General features: G+C 37.9%; 2 protein-coding genes across 2 annotated transcripts; one reads left to right on the top strand and one right to left on the bottom strand.

The window, feature by feature from the left end:
* Nucleotides 1–1,900: 1,900 nt before the first annotated feature.
* On the bottom strand, nucleotides 1,901–5,322 carry GCK72_007052 (uncharacterized protein; the record flags this gene model as incomplete). Its single annotated transcript, XM_003110055.2, has 14 exons — nucleotides 1,901–2,044; nucleotides 2,361–2,446; nucleotides 2,495–2,608; nucleotides 2,658–3,182; nucleotides 3,470–3,547; nucleotides 3,641–3,724; nucleotides 3,831–3,914; nucleotides 4,006–4,107; nucleotides 4,281–4,382; nucleotides 4,436–4,495; nucleotides 4,545–4,700; nucleotides 4,758–4,847; nucleotides 5,128–5,241; nucleotides 5,289–5,322. The coding sequence occupies 14 exons, from the start codon at nucleotides 5,320–5,322 to the stop codon at nucleotides 1,901–1,903; spliced, it is 1,773 nt and encodes a 590-aa protein (XP_003110103.2).
* Nucleotides 5,323–13,079: 7,757 nt separating this feature from the next.
* GCK72_007051 (uncharacterized protein) lies at nucleotides 13,080–13,643 on the top strand (the record flags this gene model as incomplete). The annotated part of the gene is made up of 4 exons (XM_003109946.2): nucleotides 13,080–13,143; nucleotides 13,324–13,374; nucleotides 13,423–13,519; nucleotides 13,577–13,643. The coding sequence occupies 4 exons, from the start codon at nucleotides 13,080–13,082 to the stop codon at nucleotides 13,641–13,643; spliced, it is 279 nt and encodes a 92-aa protein (XP_003109994.2).
* Nucleotides 13,644–15,361: the final 1,718 nt, after the last annotated feature.

Raw genomic sequence — 15,361 nt, 5'->3', positions numbered from 1 at the left:
CATAAATTTTTTGGAGTAAGGCTTAGCGACGCCTAGAAACAGAGACATAAATCTTTAGTTTTTTGAATTTAGGAATTGGAAAAAGAGATTTCGCTCCAAAAGGGCTCTCATATAATTAATGAGCCACAATTCCCTGCTCCCCGTGACTACATAAAACACGTTGTCGACAGAGAAAATGACTCCAATTCAAATTTATGTCTTTTCTCCTTTTTCGAGGAAAGGAGTCGGCGGTAAAAAAAAGAACGAAATAAGAAAATGGAAAAGAAAAAGGGAATGTGGCAGGAAATAGCATGAACCCGCTTATTACCTCTTTGATGAATACTCCTTCTCCTTTTTCGTTTAACGGAAATGAATTCTCGTGGGCCGCTAGCGATTCAGAGAACGAAATCATATGTTTCTATGATTATATGTTGCTGTTTGGGAGTAGGTGATGAAAGGATTATGAAACAAGGAAATGGGAAAAATGAGTTTGTATAAATGTATGAAATGTTAGAGTCAAAAACTAAAAATGGAAGCCGTGATATCCGGGAAATGTGGTTGAACAAGAAAACTACTTCTGTGCTGAAGTTTGACAATGAATATACACAAAAAATAAAAACAAAAATTGTATAATAATATTTGACATATGGAACGGGCACACAAAGATAACCTCAAAAAATTTGCATCATTTATCTTTTACAAAATTTGTTTTGAGAGCGCGTCACGAAGCTCAAACTGTTTTCAGCAAATAAAAAATAATATGACTGTATAGAACATGTCCAGAGCTCCATTTTTTTAGTTGACAACTTTTTGATAGCTCCGCCCACTTTTGAGGTATGCTCTTTAAACTCCATTGCTCCTCTGCGCTCTCTTTCCCTCTCACACGCCTAAAGGGGCATGCCTCAAAAGTGGGCGGAGCTATCTGAAAACTGTCAACTACAAAAATGGAGACCTTGACTTGCTAAACACGGATATGACAAAATGTGAGAAAAAAAGTTCCTGAAACTTTGTTTGCAGCTCAAGTATATGCTGTAATTCAAAATACCACTTTTTTTGAGAATTCAAGTCAGAATCTGAAAACAAATTGAAATACTAATATTCACTATTCATCTCGAGTTTTTGCCTGATTTGTATATATCCATTTCACGAGTGGAAAAGTATGACCAGAACATTAATTTTCCACTCAAATGTACATTCTTTTTTATTCCCATTTTTAATAGTATATTTTTAGTTATCCCATTTCATAGTATCTCCACGCTCTAGCACGAAGGAACCACGTGCATTACGTGACCAGTGATTATCGAATACAATCGTGAGTACATTCTTGGCCGTTCTGCTATTTTAGTGTCTACGTACACCATGTGCTTACTTCGTTTGTAATTCCGCAAAAGAGCATCAGAACACCTTTGGAATGGTCAGTCTAAGACTTGTGCCTATGTCTCGCTGTCTCGTTGCGTTGTCTTCTGGCAGTTTGCCAAGTGAATGACGAGATAGATGAGACGCGGAAAAGACTCGGGTAATATAGAGCGAACAAACAGTTTTGGTGTTCAGAAAGTGTTTAATGATGAATGATCCCCCTTCTTTTGTATTCAAAGAGACATGTATTGGGTTACTGTAGGCTATTGGAATTTTTCGAATGTTATAGTCTAGAAAGAATTTTTGACTGAAAAAAACCGAAAATAACCTGACATTGACCATTTTGGAGCTGAAATTGCCCTAAAATCGGCTAAAATAGCGTTAGAGTACTGATTACGGTAGATTGGGTTACTGCAACTTATGTTAGTTGTTTTTCAGTCTGAAAATCGCCCCGAAATTCTTTCAAAAAAGGACAGAAAATAAGCGATTTTTTGGATTTTGGCGTAGAATAATTGCTGAAATTGGCCTAAAATCCTCTAAAAACGCGCTCAAATCCATTTCTGGACTACTGCAGTTTTGGTGTAGGTTGGGTTACTGTAGCCTCTTGAAACTGTAGGATTACTGTAGGCTTTTCCGCCAAACTTCTGTTTGGGAGGGCAGTCGAGGCGTTCTGCATAACATCAAGTCTTTCAAATAGATCTTTTAGTAGCTGAATCCAAAATCGTGGTGATTCTGAAGTATAGAAATCACCTGAAATATCTGAAACATTGCTCTTCTTTTTTGTTGTGCTAGAAAGTTAAAAAATAGTTTTCGAAAAAAAAAACCATTCATTCGAAACGAATAAAAAACCAACAAAAAACATAACAAGAACAAAAGCCCGTAATATTCAATAGAAATAAAAAGAAAACTATTTAACAACTACAAAAATATGTACATAACCCGTAATTTAATTAATTCGCTACCTGCTCCATTTTGACCCGTCCTGCCTCCACGTCCGCCCGAAAGACGATGAGGCCGCTCCTCACCTGGAGGTCTTGCTGCTTTCGGACCTCCATCCACATCTCTAACCACCTTTTCTTGGATCTTGTTGACTTGGTCGTCCAGTTTGGGTCTGAAATTAAAGTAATTAGATACAATTGTTTTTCATTTTGACACTTACATCCTCTCCTTGCCGGCCTTTGATTCTGGTAAAAATTGGCCGAATTACAAGGTTTTTTCACCACCTGCGGCGTGGCCTCTCCTCCTTCCGGGTTGAACAGATATTCATTTAAGTCTGAAAATTAAAACAAAAGATGAAATTACTTTTCTTGAATGAAACTTACTCAGTGCCCTGTTCCTCTCCACTCCTGGGTTCTGCCACCCGCCAAAGTTGGCCTCCCAAAATTGGACGGCTTCGCGGTGGCTTACGAAGCGCCGACGTTCCTCTGGGAGCACCACGGCACATCCGACGACCACCACTTCCATCGTGTCCTTGTCTGGCGGAGGGAGGATCCTGTCGACGATGATCTCCCCTTCTTCGATGACCACCTCTGGCTCCTCTTGTTTGATATGAATCGGAGAGCGGGGCGGTGGTGGTGGTGAGACGGAAGAGGTTGATGGGAGGAATGTGGAGGGAGGTGGCGAGGTGGTTTGGGTCGGCGTCGACGTGGAGAGAAGAGTTGGTGGTGGTGACATTTCGGTGCCGACGGTATTGGTGGCAGGTGGGATGATCCTCGCGTGTTCCATTTTGAGCCTTCCCACTTCTGCAGACAACTCCTTGATGTATTCATCCTTTCTTTTCATTATTTGGTCCGAAATTAGTTTATCCGCCTCATATTTGACCAGTTTGTTACTCATTTCTCTCATCTCTGAAAAAAGTTTCTATAACCTCGAGAGTTTCATGGGGGAGACGAAATTCCAATACTAAACCTATTATCTTATACAAAATACTAGTGTGAATCTATAAACTCTAAGCCGGCATTAACTCAAAAAGTTTAAAATTAAAGCTAAAAATAGTTCTCGGAGCATGAAAAGGAGCCTTATGATGGCCGGTTAGATAGGACTGCAGTGTTTCGGTTAAACTTTAGTATGAGACTATCAGAAACCCATTCTATTAACAGAGAATCTTAGCTTGCCGTTTTCCAAAACAACTTACCGGCATTCATTATTTGGAGTCTCTTGAGCAGGTCATCGTCGATGGCGTTCTGCGGGGACGGCGTGTGGGATGGGAGGGCTGAAAAGTTATTTTGATTAAGGTGTAATTAAACGCCAATAAAGATATCCTTACTACTCTGGAAGAAACCCCAACGATTTCTAAGAAACGTACCAGGTTGATGAGGGGTAAGAGGCTGTGGTTGCTGTTGTTGTGGGAGCGGTTGGTTCTGTTGTGGGTGGTGGAAGACAGCATGATCTGAAATAACTATTTATAGACTCTAGTTCAATTTTTGAGTGTGCATAGATTCTATAATTGCTTAGCTACTTTGACCTCAGCTCAAAAGTAAGTGTGAAGAACATACCCAAATCGTTTCTTGCCATTGCTTGGGCGTGTGGAAGCGGTTGTTGTTGTTGCTGTTGTTGGTTGAAGTATTGCGGGAAGGGAGCTGAAAAAACTTTTTTGAATATTTCAGGTTCCGGTCAGACTACAAAAGGGATAGAGCGGGAATTGTCTGAAAGTGCAACTAAAAAAAGTACTTTGTTGGTGTTGGCGGATATCTGGCTGCTGGTGTTGTGGTTGATAACGCTGGGGATGATGTTGTTGATTGAAGACAAAGCCGGCTTGAGGAGGGTAGTGAGCTGAAAAAGTTCATGAGAGGTCGTACTTTCAGAAGACATAAAGTATTCAAAACTAAAATGTTTTAAATTTTCCGATCTATTTTATCATGTTAACTAATCAGATGTTTTTAAAAACCAAACTTAACTGACCAATATTCAGAAGTTTTTTATAAAATCTATTTTAAAGAACGTACGTTGAGGAACTTGTTGCTGAATTTGTTGCTGCTGCCGATGATGTTGTTGTTGTTGCTGTTGGGGTGGCTGCTGTGGAGCACCGGCCTGAGGCGGGAGTTGAACTGTAATAACAATTGAGTATGTTTCTGATGATAGTTCTCTGGTACAAAATTACCTTCTCTCTCCCCGACAAGCGCATGGCGGAGCAGTGGAGCAGCGAGTTGCCCTGCACCGGCTGAAAAAATATGATTAGAGAACTTGCTGGTACAAATGTTAGAAATTACCTTCTTGGCCTTGTGCTCCCTGGCGGGGAAAGATTTGCTCCTCTCTTTGATTCATCTGAGGGTTTCCAATTCGAGCCATCTGCTCTTGATGTTGCCGAGCAATGGCGCGGTGCTGGGCCTCCCTCTCACGCATAATGCGGTTGTTTTGGCGCCAGACTGGAAAAAAGATATCCAATCACTTAATATGAGAAAAAGAGTTTATTTGAAACTCACTTGCGAAATCTTCAGCCGTTGGTTGATGAGGTGGTTGGTATGGAGCCCAGGCCCGTCCAGCTTGAAGTCTTCCACCATGGTCGTTGCGAGCTGGAAAATGAAAAATTAAGTGATGAAAGAAGTAATGACTCATCAGGATTATAATTTGGTGCTAAGGATAAAGACCACAACGGTGACGAAATGATACATTTTAGTTTCAACAGTACCAAGACAATTTCAAATTTACATGTAGCCACAAAAACGCTGTCCTATACTACAGATATGAAGAGAGTTCTGAATGAATATCACTGAGTACGAAATACGACTTAATTGAGCATTTCGTACACCATTACTAGAGTCATTACAATCCTTGTAGACCCAAAAAACATACCATGACCTCCTCCTTCATGGCGAACGGCGCCTTGATCTGGAATCGCTCCTTGAGCTGGCATGGCTTGCCAATCCATTCCATTGACTCCAGCCTGGCCCTGGTGAACCTGGTTGGCTGAAAACACTGTTTGAAAACTGATAGATCAACGAAATTAAGCTCACCTTCACCATATCCTTCCTGAGCGAAATGTTGCATAATGTTGCGCGCTGAGAGATAAAGTATCGATCTGGAATCTATTTTGTTTAGAGGAGAAAAATGACCGGTGTGTGAAAAAGATAGAAGCGATAAAAGTAATGATAGTTTAGAATCATACGAGGAATCAAACAACTGAAGTATTCTTCCTTGTTTACAGATTTCGAAAAAGTAAAGCAGGAACTAAATACTACTAATTGAGGGTGACAGACAACGTGAGGTAAAGAGAGCTATGGAAAGGAGAGGGGATTAGTAGAACGAACTTGTTGGCACGGGATTTCAATACTCAAAAATCGGAATGAATTCGAAAAGATGATTTGAAAGGAGTAGAGTAAGCTCGTATGTATGTAGCATCAGAACACTAGAGTTCAAGGTTTTTTGAAAGAAAACAGATGTTGTGATAGCTTAGAGTTCTAAAAATAGATATGCACATATACAATGCCATTGAAACATAGCGGGATTGGTTTCACGGTCATAATTTTGGTAGTTTATTATGTTTTTCTAATTTCATGTGTACAGTAGCGATCATAGGTGAGTACACCTGCATACTTTCATGTGTAACTCAGCTGAATCGTGTCCGTTTTGGATAAACTTTTTTTTGAAAGATAGCTGAAATATCCAGTAACAAGAAAACAAGTTTTTTGATTTTCAGTTCTGATTTTTTTCAATAATTGATTTTTCCAGATCGTAATTTGAAAATTTAAAAAAAAACTTTTTATTTTTCTCTTGGAGTTATTGAGTTTTTGATGTCAAAATGATGGAAAACACTCAAATAAACAAAAAAAAAGTTGAATCAACATTCTACTTTCTGAGCATCGTGCCACAGCTCCAGAAGTCAAAAGTGGCGCTCTCGGGAAAATCATCATAACTCATCACAAAATGTTCCAAATTAGTTAAAAAATGTACCAAACGATGTATCTTGAGCTTTTCTACAAACAAAAATAAAAAAGTTAAAATTTTAGACAAATTAATTTTTCAAACTTTTTCACTCAAAAATTTTTTGATTCCCATTTTTTCCTAATTTCCGATATTTTTTGGCTGTAAAACAAAGAAAGAATGCAGAAATGTGTTTGAATATGTGTGAAAAAAAAACACTTTATATCCAATTTGTGAGAGGCATGCTCGTTTTACAGCCAGAAAACATCGAAAATTAGGAAAAATGGGAATTAAAAAAAGTTGAGTGAAAAAAATTAGAAAAATAATTTTTTCTAAAATTGAAACTTTTTGATTTTTTTTGTAGAAAAGCTCAACACACATTGTTTGGTACATTTTTGACTAATTTGGAGCATTTTTTGATGAGTTATGATGATTTTCCCGAGAGCGCCACTTTTGACTTCTGGAGCTGTGGCACGGTGCTCAGAAAGTAGAATGCCAATTCAACATATTTTTTTGTTTATTTGAGTGTTTTCCATCATTTTGACATCAAAAACTCAATAACTCCAAGAGAAAAATAAAAAGTTTTTTTTCGAATTTTCAAATCACCATCTGGAAAAATCAATTATTGAAAAAAATCAGAATTGAAACTGTTTCAAAAAACTTGTTTTCTTGTTACTGGATATTTCAGCTATCTTTCAAAAAAAGTTTATGCAAAACGGACTCATTTCAGCTGAGATACAAATGAAAGTATGCAGGTGTACTCACCTATGATCGCTACTGTATTTGTAGCATAAAATAAGACGCACTGGAGTTCAAGGACTTTTGAAAGACAACAGATGTTGTGATAGCTTAGATTTCTAAAAATAGATATATACTAATACAATGTCATTGAAATAAAGCGGGAGAGTATCTGCTAAAACTGAAAATAAAATTGAATTTCTTAGATTTTATACTCTCATCCAGACCACTTCCAAAGTCAGAAACGACTACTCTGTCTGATTTTACTTCTAGAAAAGCTGGAGTGATTTGTATTTTGAAAAGTCAGAAGAGTTTTCTGCCTGATATTAGCAAAACGAGTGACGACTGCCAAATGTCAGTCGAGATTCAAAAAAATGTTATCCAAACTCACAAAAACTGAAACCTAAGTAGCGCATCTATATGGTTTTTTCTTTCATTATCTAATAAAAAAAATCTAATTGTAATTGGGAGTCCAGACTCTCCCATAACCTTTCGCTAGATTCAAAAAAACTCATTCGATGATTATTGCGTCATAAAATGTGGTTGGGAACCAAGTTTGAAAAGTGTGCAAAAAGTGCAAATGACTGTGTCGACCACCCTGTCGGTCGCCCTTTATGTCTTTGTACCTCCCTTGATCATTTGAAAATTGAGAAGAGGACGTCCTGCCAGCAAAAAGTAGAAATATTTGAATATTGTCAGGGCGGAAAGTTCTATGTGGGGGGTATGTTTTCATTTTCGATAGGGAATAAGTTTCTCTGTGTCTCGCTGTTTTTGACACAGGCGGGAAGATAAAGAGAGACATGTGGTTAGAAAAAGTCTTGTTGATTTGAAATGTATTTGAGAAAGTTGATTGAGAAATGGGGGAGTAATGAAAGAGAGACTTTAGCAAGGTGGACAAACAGGTGCACAGACAGAAATCGGATTGGAGTGTCGGTTTTGAGGATACATTTGAAGAATTCAAAATGAACACAACATGGAAAAAAAGGTTCTATGTTGTTGCTCAATCTGACCGAGTCCGGTTACGAAGTTGAAAATCTTAATAGTTAGAACATAAGCGGTCTATCAAAATAAAATCTTTCGAAATAAGTAGTGGGTAATGGCGGAGAAGTTGAAAAGGTCGTCGTTTTTAGAAAGGTGTGTCTCACCTCTCACTAGACCCGAGCATAAAATTGATGATCAAAGTCTTTGTTGAGTTTGCTCACATTCCTTCCTCAGACAAAAAATGGGTTTCTCAGTTCTTGTGTGGCGGTTGTAAACTGTTAGTCAGTCTGCCAAAGTCAGGTTACGAAAAAAACGCTTGAATGATCATTCAACTAAAATGAATTTATAACATGTTGGGAATGGCGGTGAAATTGAAAAGGTGGCCGCTTTTGAGCAAGGTGTGATAGAGGCAATCTCACCCTAAAATATCGCTATAAGACCCAAGCATAAAATTGATGATGACTACGCGCACATCTCTTCATCACATTTTTTGTGTTGACTTTAAGTTTGATTAGATATTCCTTTTCTTTTCCCTAGGCGAAGTTTATTAAAGGAGGACTGAAGTCATATTTTTTTATTTCAGATTCTGATACTTCAGAAAATTCTGAACAACTTTCATCATTGGACCATGTGCTAAAAATCGCTCTAAATGCCCTAAAATCACGTTTTCCCGGCTCAAATTGAGCTTTCGTGGAAGAGTTTTCCCACGCGAATTTTTGCCCGTGTAGTCCTCTCGGACAAAATTATTTCTTTTTATTTCTCGATTTCTCCTTTTCTTGCTTTTTTCAACAAAATTCCGTGTTTTTTTCAATTTATATCGTAAAAAAAGAAGAAAAAACACGGAATTTTGTTAAAAAAAAGCAAGAAAACGAAAAATCGAGAAATAAAAAGATATAATTTTGTCCGAGAGGACTACACGGGGGCAAAAATTCGCGTGGGAAAACTCTTCCACGAAAGCTCAATTTGAGCCGGGAAAACGTGATTTTAGGGCATTTAGAGCGATTTTTAGCACATGCTCCAATGATGAAAGTTGTTCAGAATTTTCTGAAGTATCAGAATCTGAAATAAAAAATATGACTTCAGTCCTCCTTTAAGTAGGTTTTATGAGACTCCCGTTAGTACGATCATCGTTGGGCAAACAACAACATTGGATAGGAGGCGTTAACCATTGAACGTCTTCTTTTGAGGTCTGTACTGAGGAGAAACGAGCGGTTGAGAGTTGGGCAAAGTGCGGAGTGGTTTGCTCAGATATGGTCTTTCTTTCCCATAGACTAAAATTGCTAAGATGTTCACTATCTTCCCCCTAAGGTTTTCTAGTTCTTGGGTATATTGAGGTGTTTTATAAGATTGACACACACAAGGAGGTGAATGACTCCCGTTAGTAACTGACCATTGTTACACAAACAACAACATTGGATGGGGGGCGTTAGCCATTGAACGTCTTCTTTTGAGGTCTGTACGAAGGAGAGAGCAGTGCGGAATGGTTTCTATTTTTTTGATGTGTGAGGATTAGAGCTGGTAATGAAATTCGAACGACCTGCCATCAAAGTGTGTGCAGAAACTCATACATAATAACTCTAATCAACTAATGATAAATTCAAATTTTATGCAGTAGTGCAGCCTAATTTTTGGTTAATTAGGTGGTCAGAACGATTGTCTATTAGAAATTGGTGTGTGATTACGACGCTCACGCTTTATACTGTTAAAACTTTGCTGTTGAAGTTCCGTTTTGTAGAAAAAATATAAAATAGATTTTCCTTGGTTTCCGTAAATATATCGAGAAGATGGGGGCAGCGATCGAACATAAAATGTACATATGAAGTGCGACTTTTACGAGGAGGCGACCGTTTCGATAAAGCTGATGGGGGAAGCTTTTTCTGTACACCAAAATAGTTGCCTACGTCAAAGTGCTCGTCGTGACTGATGAAAAGGGAACACGGACCATTCGATGTCTTCTGATGGACGTGATGAAAGGTGGCGGGGCGTATACACAAACGGTAGGATATGGGTGAGCAGTATTTAGAAACGACGGATTAGGCGGGTCCAAAGAGCCATCATTTGATAATTAGAACATCATAACAAGATTCTTGATAACTCAGTTCCCACATTGATGCAGTGACAACACCGAGTCAACTAAGAAGAAAAGGAAAATAAAAATGATTTGAAATATCAAAAGATTGTATAGAAACTAGCGAGAATGTTTTCAGACAAGACTAGAAATCTTCCAGACAGGTTGTATGGTTACGAAAGAATACAAGCATGTGTTTGAAAGATTCAAGGCGACAAAAAGTAAAAATTTTAGACGAAATTTGTGTGTTTATTTAAAACCTGGTTCAACACTGCAAAAAATCTAAAAATACACTTTTAAAAGGTTGGTTTATCAGCAGAGCGCACTTGTACTTTTTGGACCTCTCGGTTAACTTATATAGCAACATACTTATGATGAAATAAATTAAATACGCTAACATTTTAAAAAAAAGTGACACAAACTAAAAAAATGAGGAGGAAAATAAAAAGAAGAAAAACCAAATGAAGGCTCAAAAACATGTAATAAAAATGGGAAAGAGTTTGACCTCGTTATGTGAGAAAAGACATCGAAGTACATGAGTTCAAAAAAGGAAAGTATATGAGATGGGTTAAAAAGTATAAACGAGCAGGTGGTGGTTTGGGTCGAATAACAACGAGGCGTTGAAAAAAGTTTATAAAAAGTGAAAGTGACCTTGGAGAATAGTGACAGGTGCAGGAGGGAAAACTAAAAAAGTATGAAAAGGAAACATGTATGGGTTTGAACTCACTCATTTTGTTAGATAATCTAATGCTAAAAGTTAAAAAAAAACCAATTCGTATCATTCATTCCTGTACTTTAATGTATGCAAAAACCGTACAATATTGTTCGAAAATTCCGGAGCGAGCACTATTGAATGCTAGATGAGATTCCCACGTTTTATCATGCACTCGTGTTCGATGCCCCTCGCTGCTTCCCCAACCACCGTGTTGGGAGGTGAGTTGTCAAATAACACTTTCATTTTTCATGAATGTGAAAAATATATGAATGTTGGGGGTGTATACTGTATTTCTGAAAAAACTGCAAATTTGAATGCCGTAGGTGGCCCGCCAGGAAAAAGTAACAATGGAGACAAAGTTTCTAGTCCACTTTTGACTCAAATGAGTTTGATGTGAAATCAGCTACGACCAATTCTGTCTTCTTGAGTTGGCAATGACCTCTGCCCCGCGTCATTTGTTGTGGAGTCTCCTTCTCTGGCACTTTGCCGAAAAGGAAAAGCGATTTTAGAAGCAAAGGGAATACTTTTCGATGGGTCGGTGTGTATATCCGGAGTGATACAATGTGAACGGGATATACCGTACTGTATTATGACGGCACCTCCTACATGCTCAATATTCGTCATTAGCATTCTCCTGGGTATGTATTACCATGATTCTGATTGAAATCACCGTGTTAGCATAGCAATAGCAAACAGAATTTCCAAAAACGTTTTTTTAGTGAACTTTTAAGAATCTCAATAAACCCCCAAACTTCTCTGGAAGGCAGTTGAAAAATATAATTGCATGCCGTTATAATAAAGATTTTATGTAGTTCGTAGACTTGAACGGACTGGAATTTATGGTTGCTTCTCTGGAACACAGTGATTTCTATTTAATCCCCATGATAGCCTAATGTTGGAAATTCCCTCCACATAAATCTTTTGAATATCCATGACATCACGGACAAAACCAGAGATCATCTTTTTCACGTCTGTTGGCCTGCATATGTATATTCTGGCAGAAGAAAGATTGCGCAACACCATCATCAGTACATCTTTTAGAAAGGTCACTTCGCACCTGGGCTGCCGAGTTGTCTGTTTTGGCAGCGTGCCAGCAGGCGACGAATCGAATGTGTGAGGAGGTAACATGATACATATGTATTGGTGTTTATAAAACAAAATGCAACGTGTGGAACAGAAGAATTGGGAGGAGGAAAAAGTAAGACACAGAAAATACAGATGAACAGACTTTCCATAAGAATGATATTTCGTTCGAGAGCACGTTGAACAAGAACGGAAATGTTCGGTTAAGTGTCCTCTAGAAACAACATGGCCTTTTTTCGATGTTGAAATAGGAAATTGTTCACTTTCATTGTTTCGTTCCAAAATGTCAAGCTGGTTCTCATAAAATAAAGGAGCCTCGATTTCTTGCTTCCTGAGACTACATACAACACGTTCTCGACAAAGATAATGACTCGAATTCAAATTTATGTTTTTTTTCCATTTTCGAAGAATGAATTCGGTAAAAATGAACAAGTGTGGCAGGACATTACCCCTTTGATGAGTATTCCTTCTCCTCGTTCGTTTAACAGAAATGAATTCTCGTGTGCCGGTTGCAATTCATAGAACGAAATCATATGTTTCAAATACATACCCAGGAGAATGCTAATGGTGAATTTTGAGCATGTAGGAGGTGCCGTTATATCACAATTTTCATGGTATATGGGAAATGTGGTTACTGTTTTCTGAAACTTTGACTGCAGTTTCATTTGCTGGAAATCAAAATGTAAATTTTCTTTTGAAGATTCCAGCCAGAGACTGATTCTAGTTTCGAACACTAATCGTCACTACTTATTCTTTTCAGAAGTTTTGAAACGTGTGCTCGAGGATTCGTCAGATTTGTATTTTTGTTCATTTTACGAGTTTTTTTTCGACTAAATTTTACATTCTTTATCACATTTTTAAACCCGGAACTAGTCTCTTTTTCAGAAGTTCCTCAAGTCTTTGTCAATCAAACCTATCTTCCCATCTTTTCCATTTTGGTATCTCAGACCCCTTCCTTCTCTATGCCCCCACGAAGGAACCCGTTGGTGTGTTTACCCGAGACCTACCATCCTTTTCTGTGTATCTCTTCTTCTTCCTCAATGCATCGGCACCTCCAAAAAGAGTGAAACGATCATAACTCTGATTTGATGGACATAAAACGCGAGTTATCACCTTTGTGTGTCATCCGACTAAGAAAGCTGGAGACCGAGCTTATCAGTGCCCACTTTGACACACAAGATGATTTTAAGCACATCCTCGTTTTCTTTTATAATACGTTTGAATGCCTGATTCAGTTGTGTCGGTCTTTAAAACACTATTGGATTTCAGAAACTAATTACAAAAGAAGCATCAGCTACCATGTCCACTCTCCAGAAAGAAGCCGCCACCCAGACTTCTGGAAAAGGAATGGAAGAGATAATCAGTGAGTTCTAACTTACATATTAATTTGTTGGGTCTGAAATACGCGGTGGATTCTGAAAAACCGCAGAAAAAAAGTTTTTAATTTTTAGTGGACAAACACTTCTCAAAATAAGGACGTAGACTATGTGTATTATTTTTGTACATTAAAATGTGTGTAATTTCTAATTTTACCAAATTTCAGAACGAATGAAATCGATGGCTCCGTACAAATGCTTGGAAAAAGCTGTTCCCGGTAATATGCTCCAAGATTCATTCTTATCAAAACTGATTCATTTTTCAGGAAGAAGCAAACAACCAAAGATGCCACCAAAGCCCCTTCCGAAACAGCCTTCAAATGCAGCTTCCGTCACCAAAATTTTGGGAAATAGAGATAAAAAGTATGTTGTTTAAAAAAAAAATAAAATCGTGGATAAACTTGAAAATTTTCATTTCAGAATGAAAACGCTCAAGAGGAAAAAAGTAACCTTTCAAGAAGACAAAGGGAAGATAGTCAACGAATGAAAGGTTGTATCCTGGTGCACATCAAAAAACCGTTATGTGGTTACTCAGGTCATGTAAAAATGTGTTTTACTACACAACTTACCTTATTCACGAGCGGTGGAAAATTTACATTTTCACCCTTTTTTTAAACAGTTTTTCTACATAAGCATGACGAAAAATGCTGTTAGACCAATGCTAAACTGATATTTGTAAAAATGGTTTCTCGACGCTCTTGAATAAGGAAAAAATGTATTAAAATACACTTTTACATGTCAGGAATAATCCCATTACTAAAGTTCATCTGTTTCTCTACCACTTTCACTTTCTCCTCCCAAAATTGTTCTCTTTTTTTTTGTATCGTTTTTGTATTTGGTTTAGCTTTTTAATAAGCTATAATATTTACCTGTTAAAAATTCCTTCCATTTTATTATTCTACCGATTATCCTGTTTTTCCGTCACTATTTATACCATGTATTCTATACCATATGACCAGAGATTACAATCGTTCCTAGCCATGCTGCTCGTTTAGTGTCTTTCTGCTCGTTTAGTATACTACGTGACCAGACGGCAAAAGTTGCTTCCTTCGTTTGTTATTGCGCAACAGATCATCAGAATATCTTTTGGAATGGTGCATATGACTCGCCGTCTCGTTGCGTTGTCTTCTGGCAGTTTGCCAAGTGAATGAAGAGACTCGGCGGGATAGAAGAGACGCGGAAAAGACTCGGGTAATATAGAGGGGGAAAAGATTCTTGGTGTTGAGGAAGAAACTCAGAACAGAATGTTTTTTGAGAAATAGAAAATATGTGTGTTGAAATGTGTAAGCTAAGAATAAGTTAAGAATGTCAGCCCACCTCTCGGTAGACCTTTTTCTTCCAAAAATTTAGAGTTCGAGTTCTCACACCGTTACATTACTAGTTTACATGTGTTTTTACCCGTATACATGACTGCCTACACTGACAAACCATAGTTGTACAGCATACACTGTGTACCGACATTTTTCGACTTCCGCCGTTCACTATGTTGAGAGTGGGCGATGGCGCGGGGGGCACCGACTTCTTATAGGTGTTTGCTTGAGAAAGGAAGAGGGGAAGAATGATGAAGAAGAATCACGATTTCAAAAAAAAATCTTGTCGAACACTTGTTTGTGAGAGATCCGTTATGTGCATCCAAATGTTACTTTTTCCTCACATCACCACCTGCTATTTTTCGATAATCCGTTTTGAAATTCGCTACAATCCACACTACCCAAATGTCTGCGCACATGACAAGGGAAAACAGACAGACAAACTCAATTTGGCACTGAAGCAGAAGAAAATGCGCAGGTGGAGGTGTGCAAGGAGACTTCTCTTGAAATTGTTGTCATTTTTTGGAACGCAGAAAAAAATGTGCATGTAGCCCTGGATGTCCAAATGTCCGATTCATTACAATTTATATATGTTTAAAAGTCTGACGTCATGTCGATTCTAAATCTATTTTCAGATGTTCAGTATGCCAAAAATGAACTGAGATATGTACACATATTTTAGTGTGGGGAACGCTTGTATCTTGATTAATCTTTTACCTACCAAAAATTCAAAATTTTTAGATTCGGAATGCTCATTGTTCTAGTCATATAAAGTTTGAGCACCCTGGACATCCGGACAAACGGAGACACAGAAAGACAGACTTGAGAGCAAGTTGTCCTCTAGATATGATAGAAAAATATTGAGGTTTCGATTTTCTCGAAAATTGAAAATTTC

Source organism: Caenorhabditis remanei, chromosome II, assembly GCF_010183535.1.
Source record: "Caenorhabditis remanei strain PX506 chromosome II, whole genome shotgun sequence".
Classification (NCBI taxonomy): Eukaryota; Metazoa; Nematoda; class Chromadorea; order Rhabditida; family Rhabditidae; genus Caenorhabditis; species Caenorhabditis remanei.
Note: the sequence above shows the minus strand (reverse complement) of the source record. Positions and strands in the feature narration are given on the sequence as shown.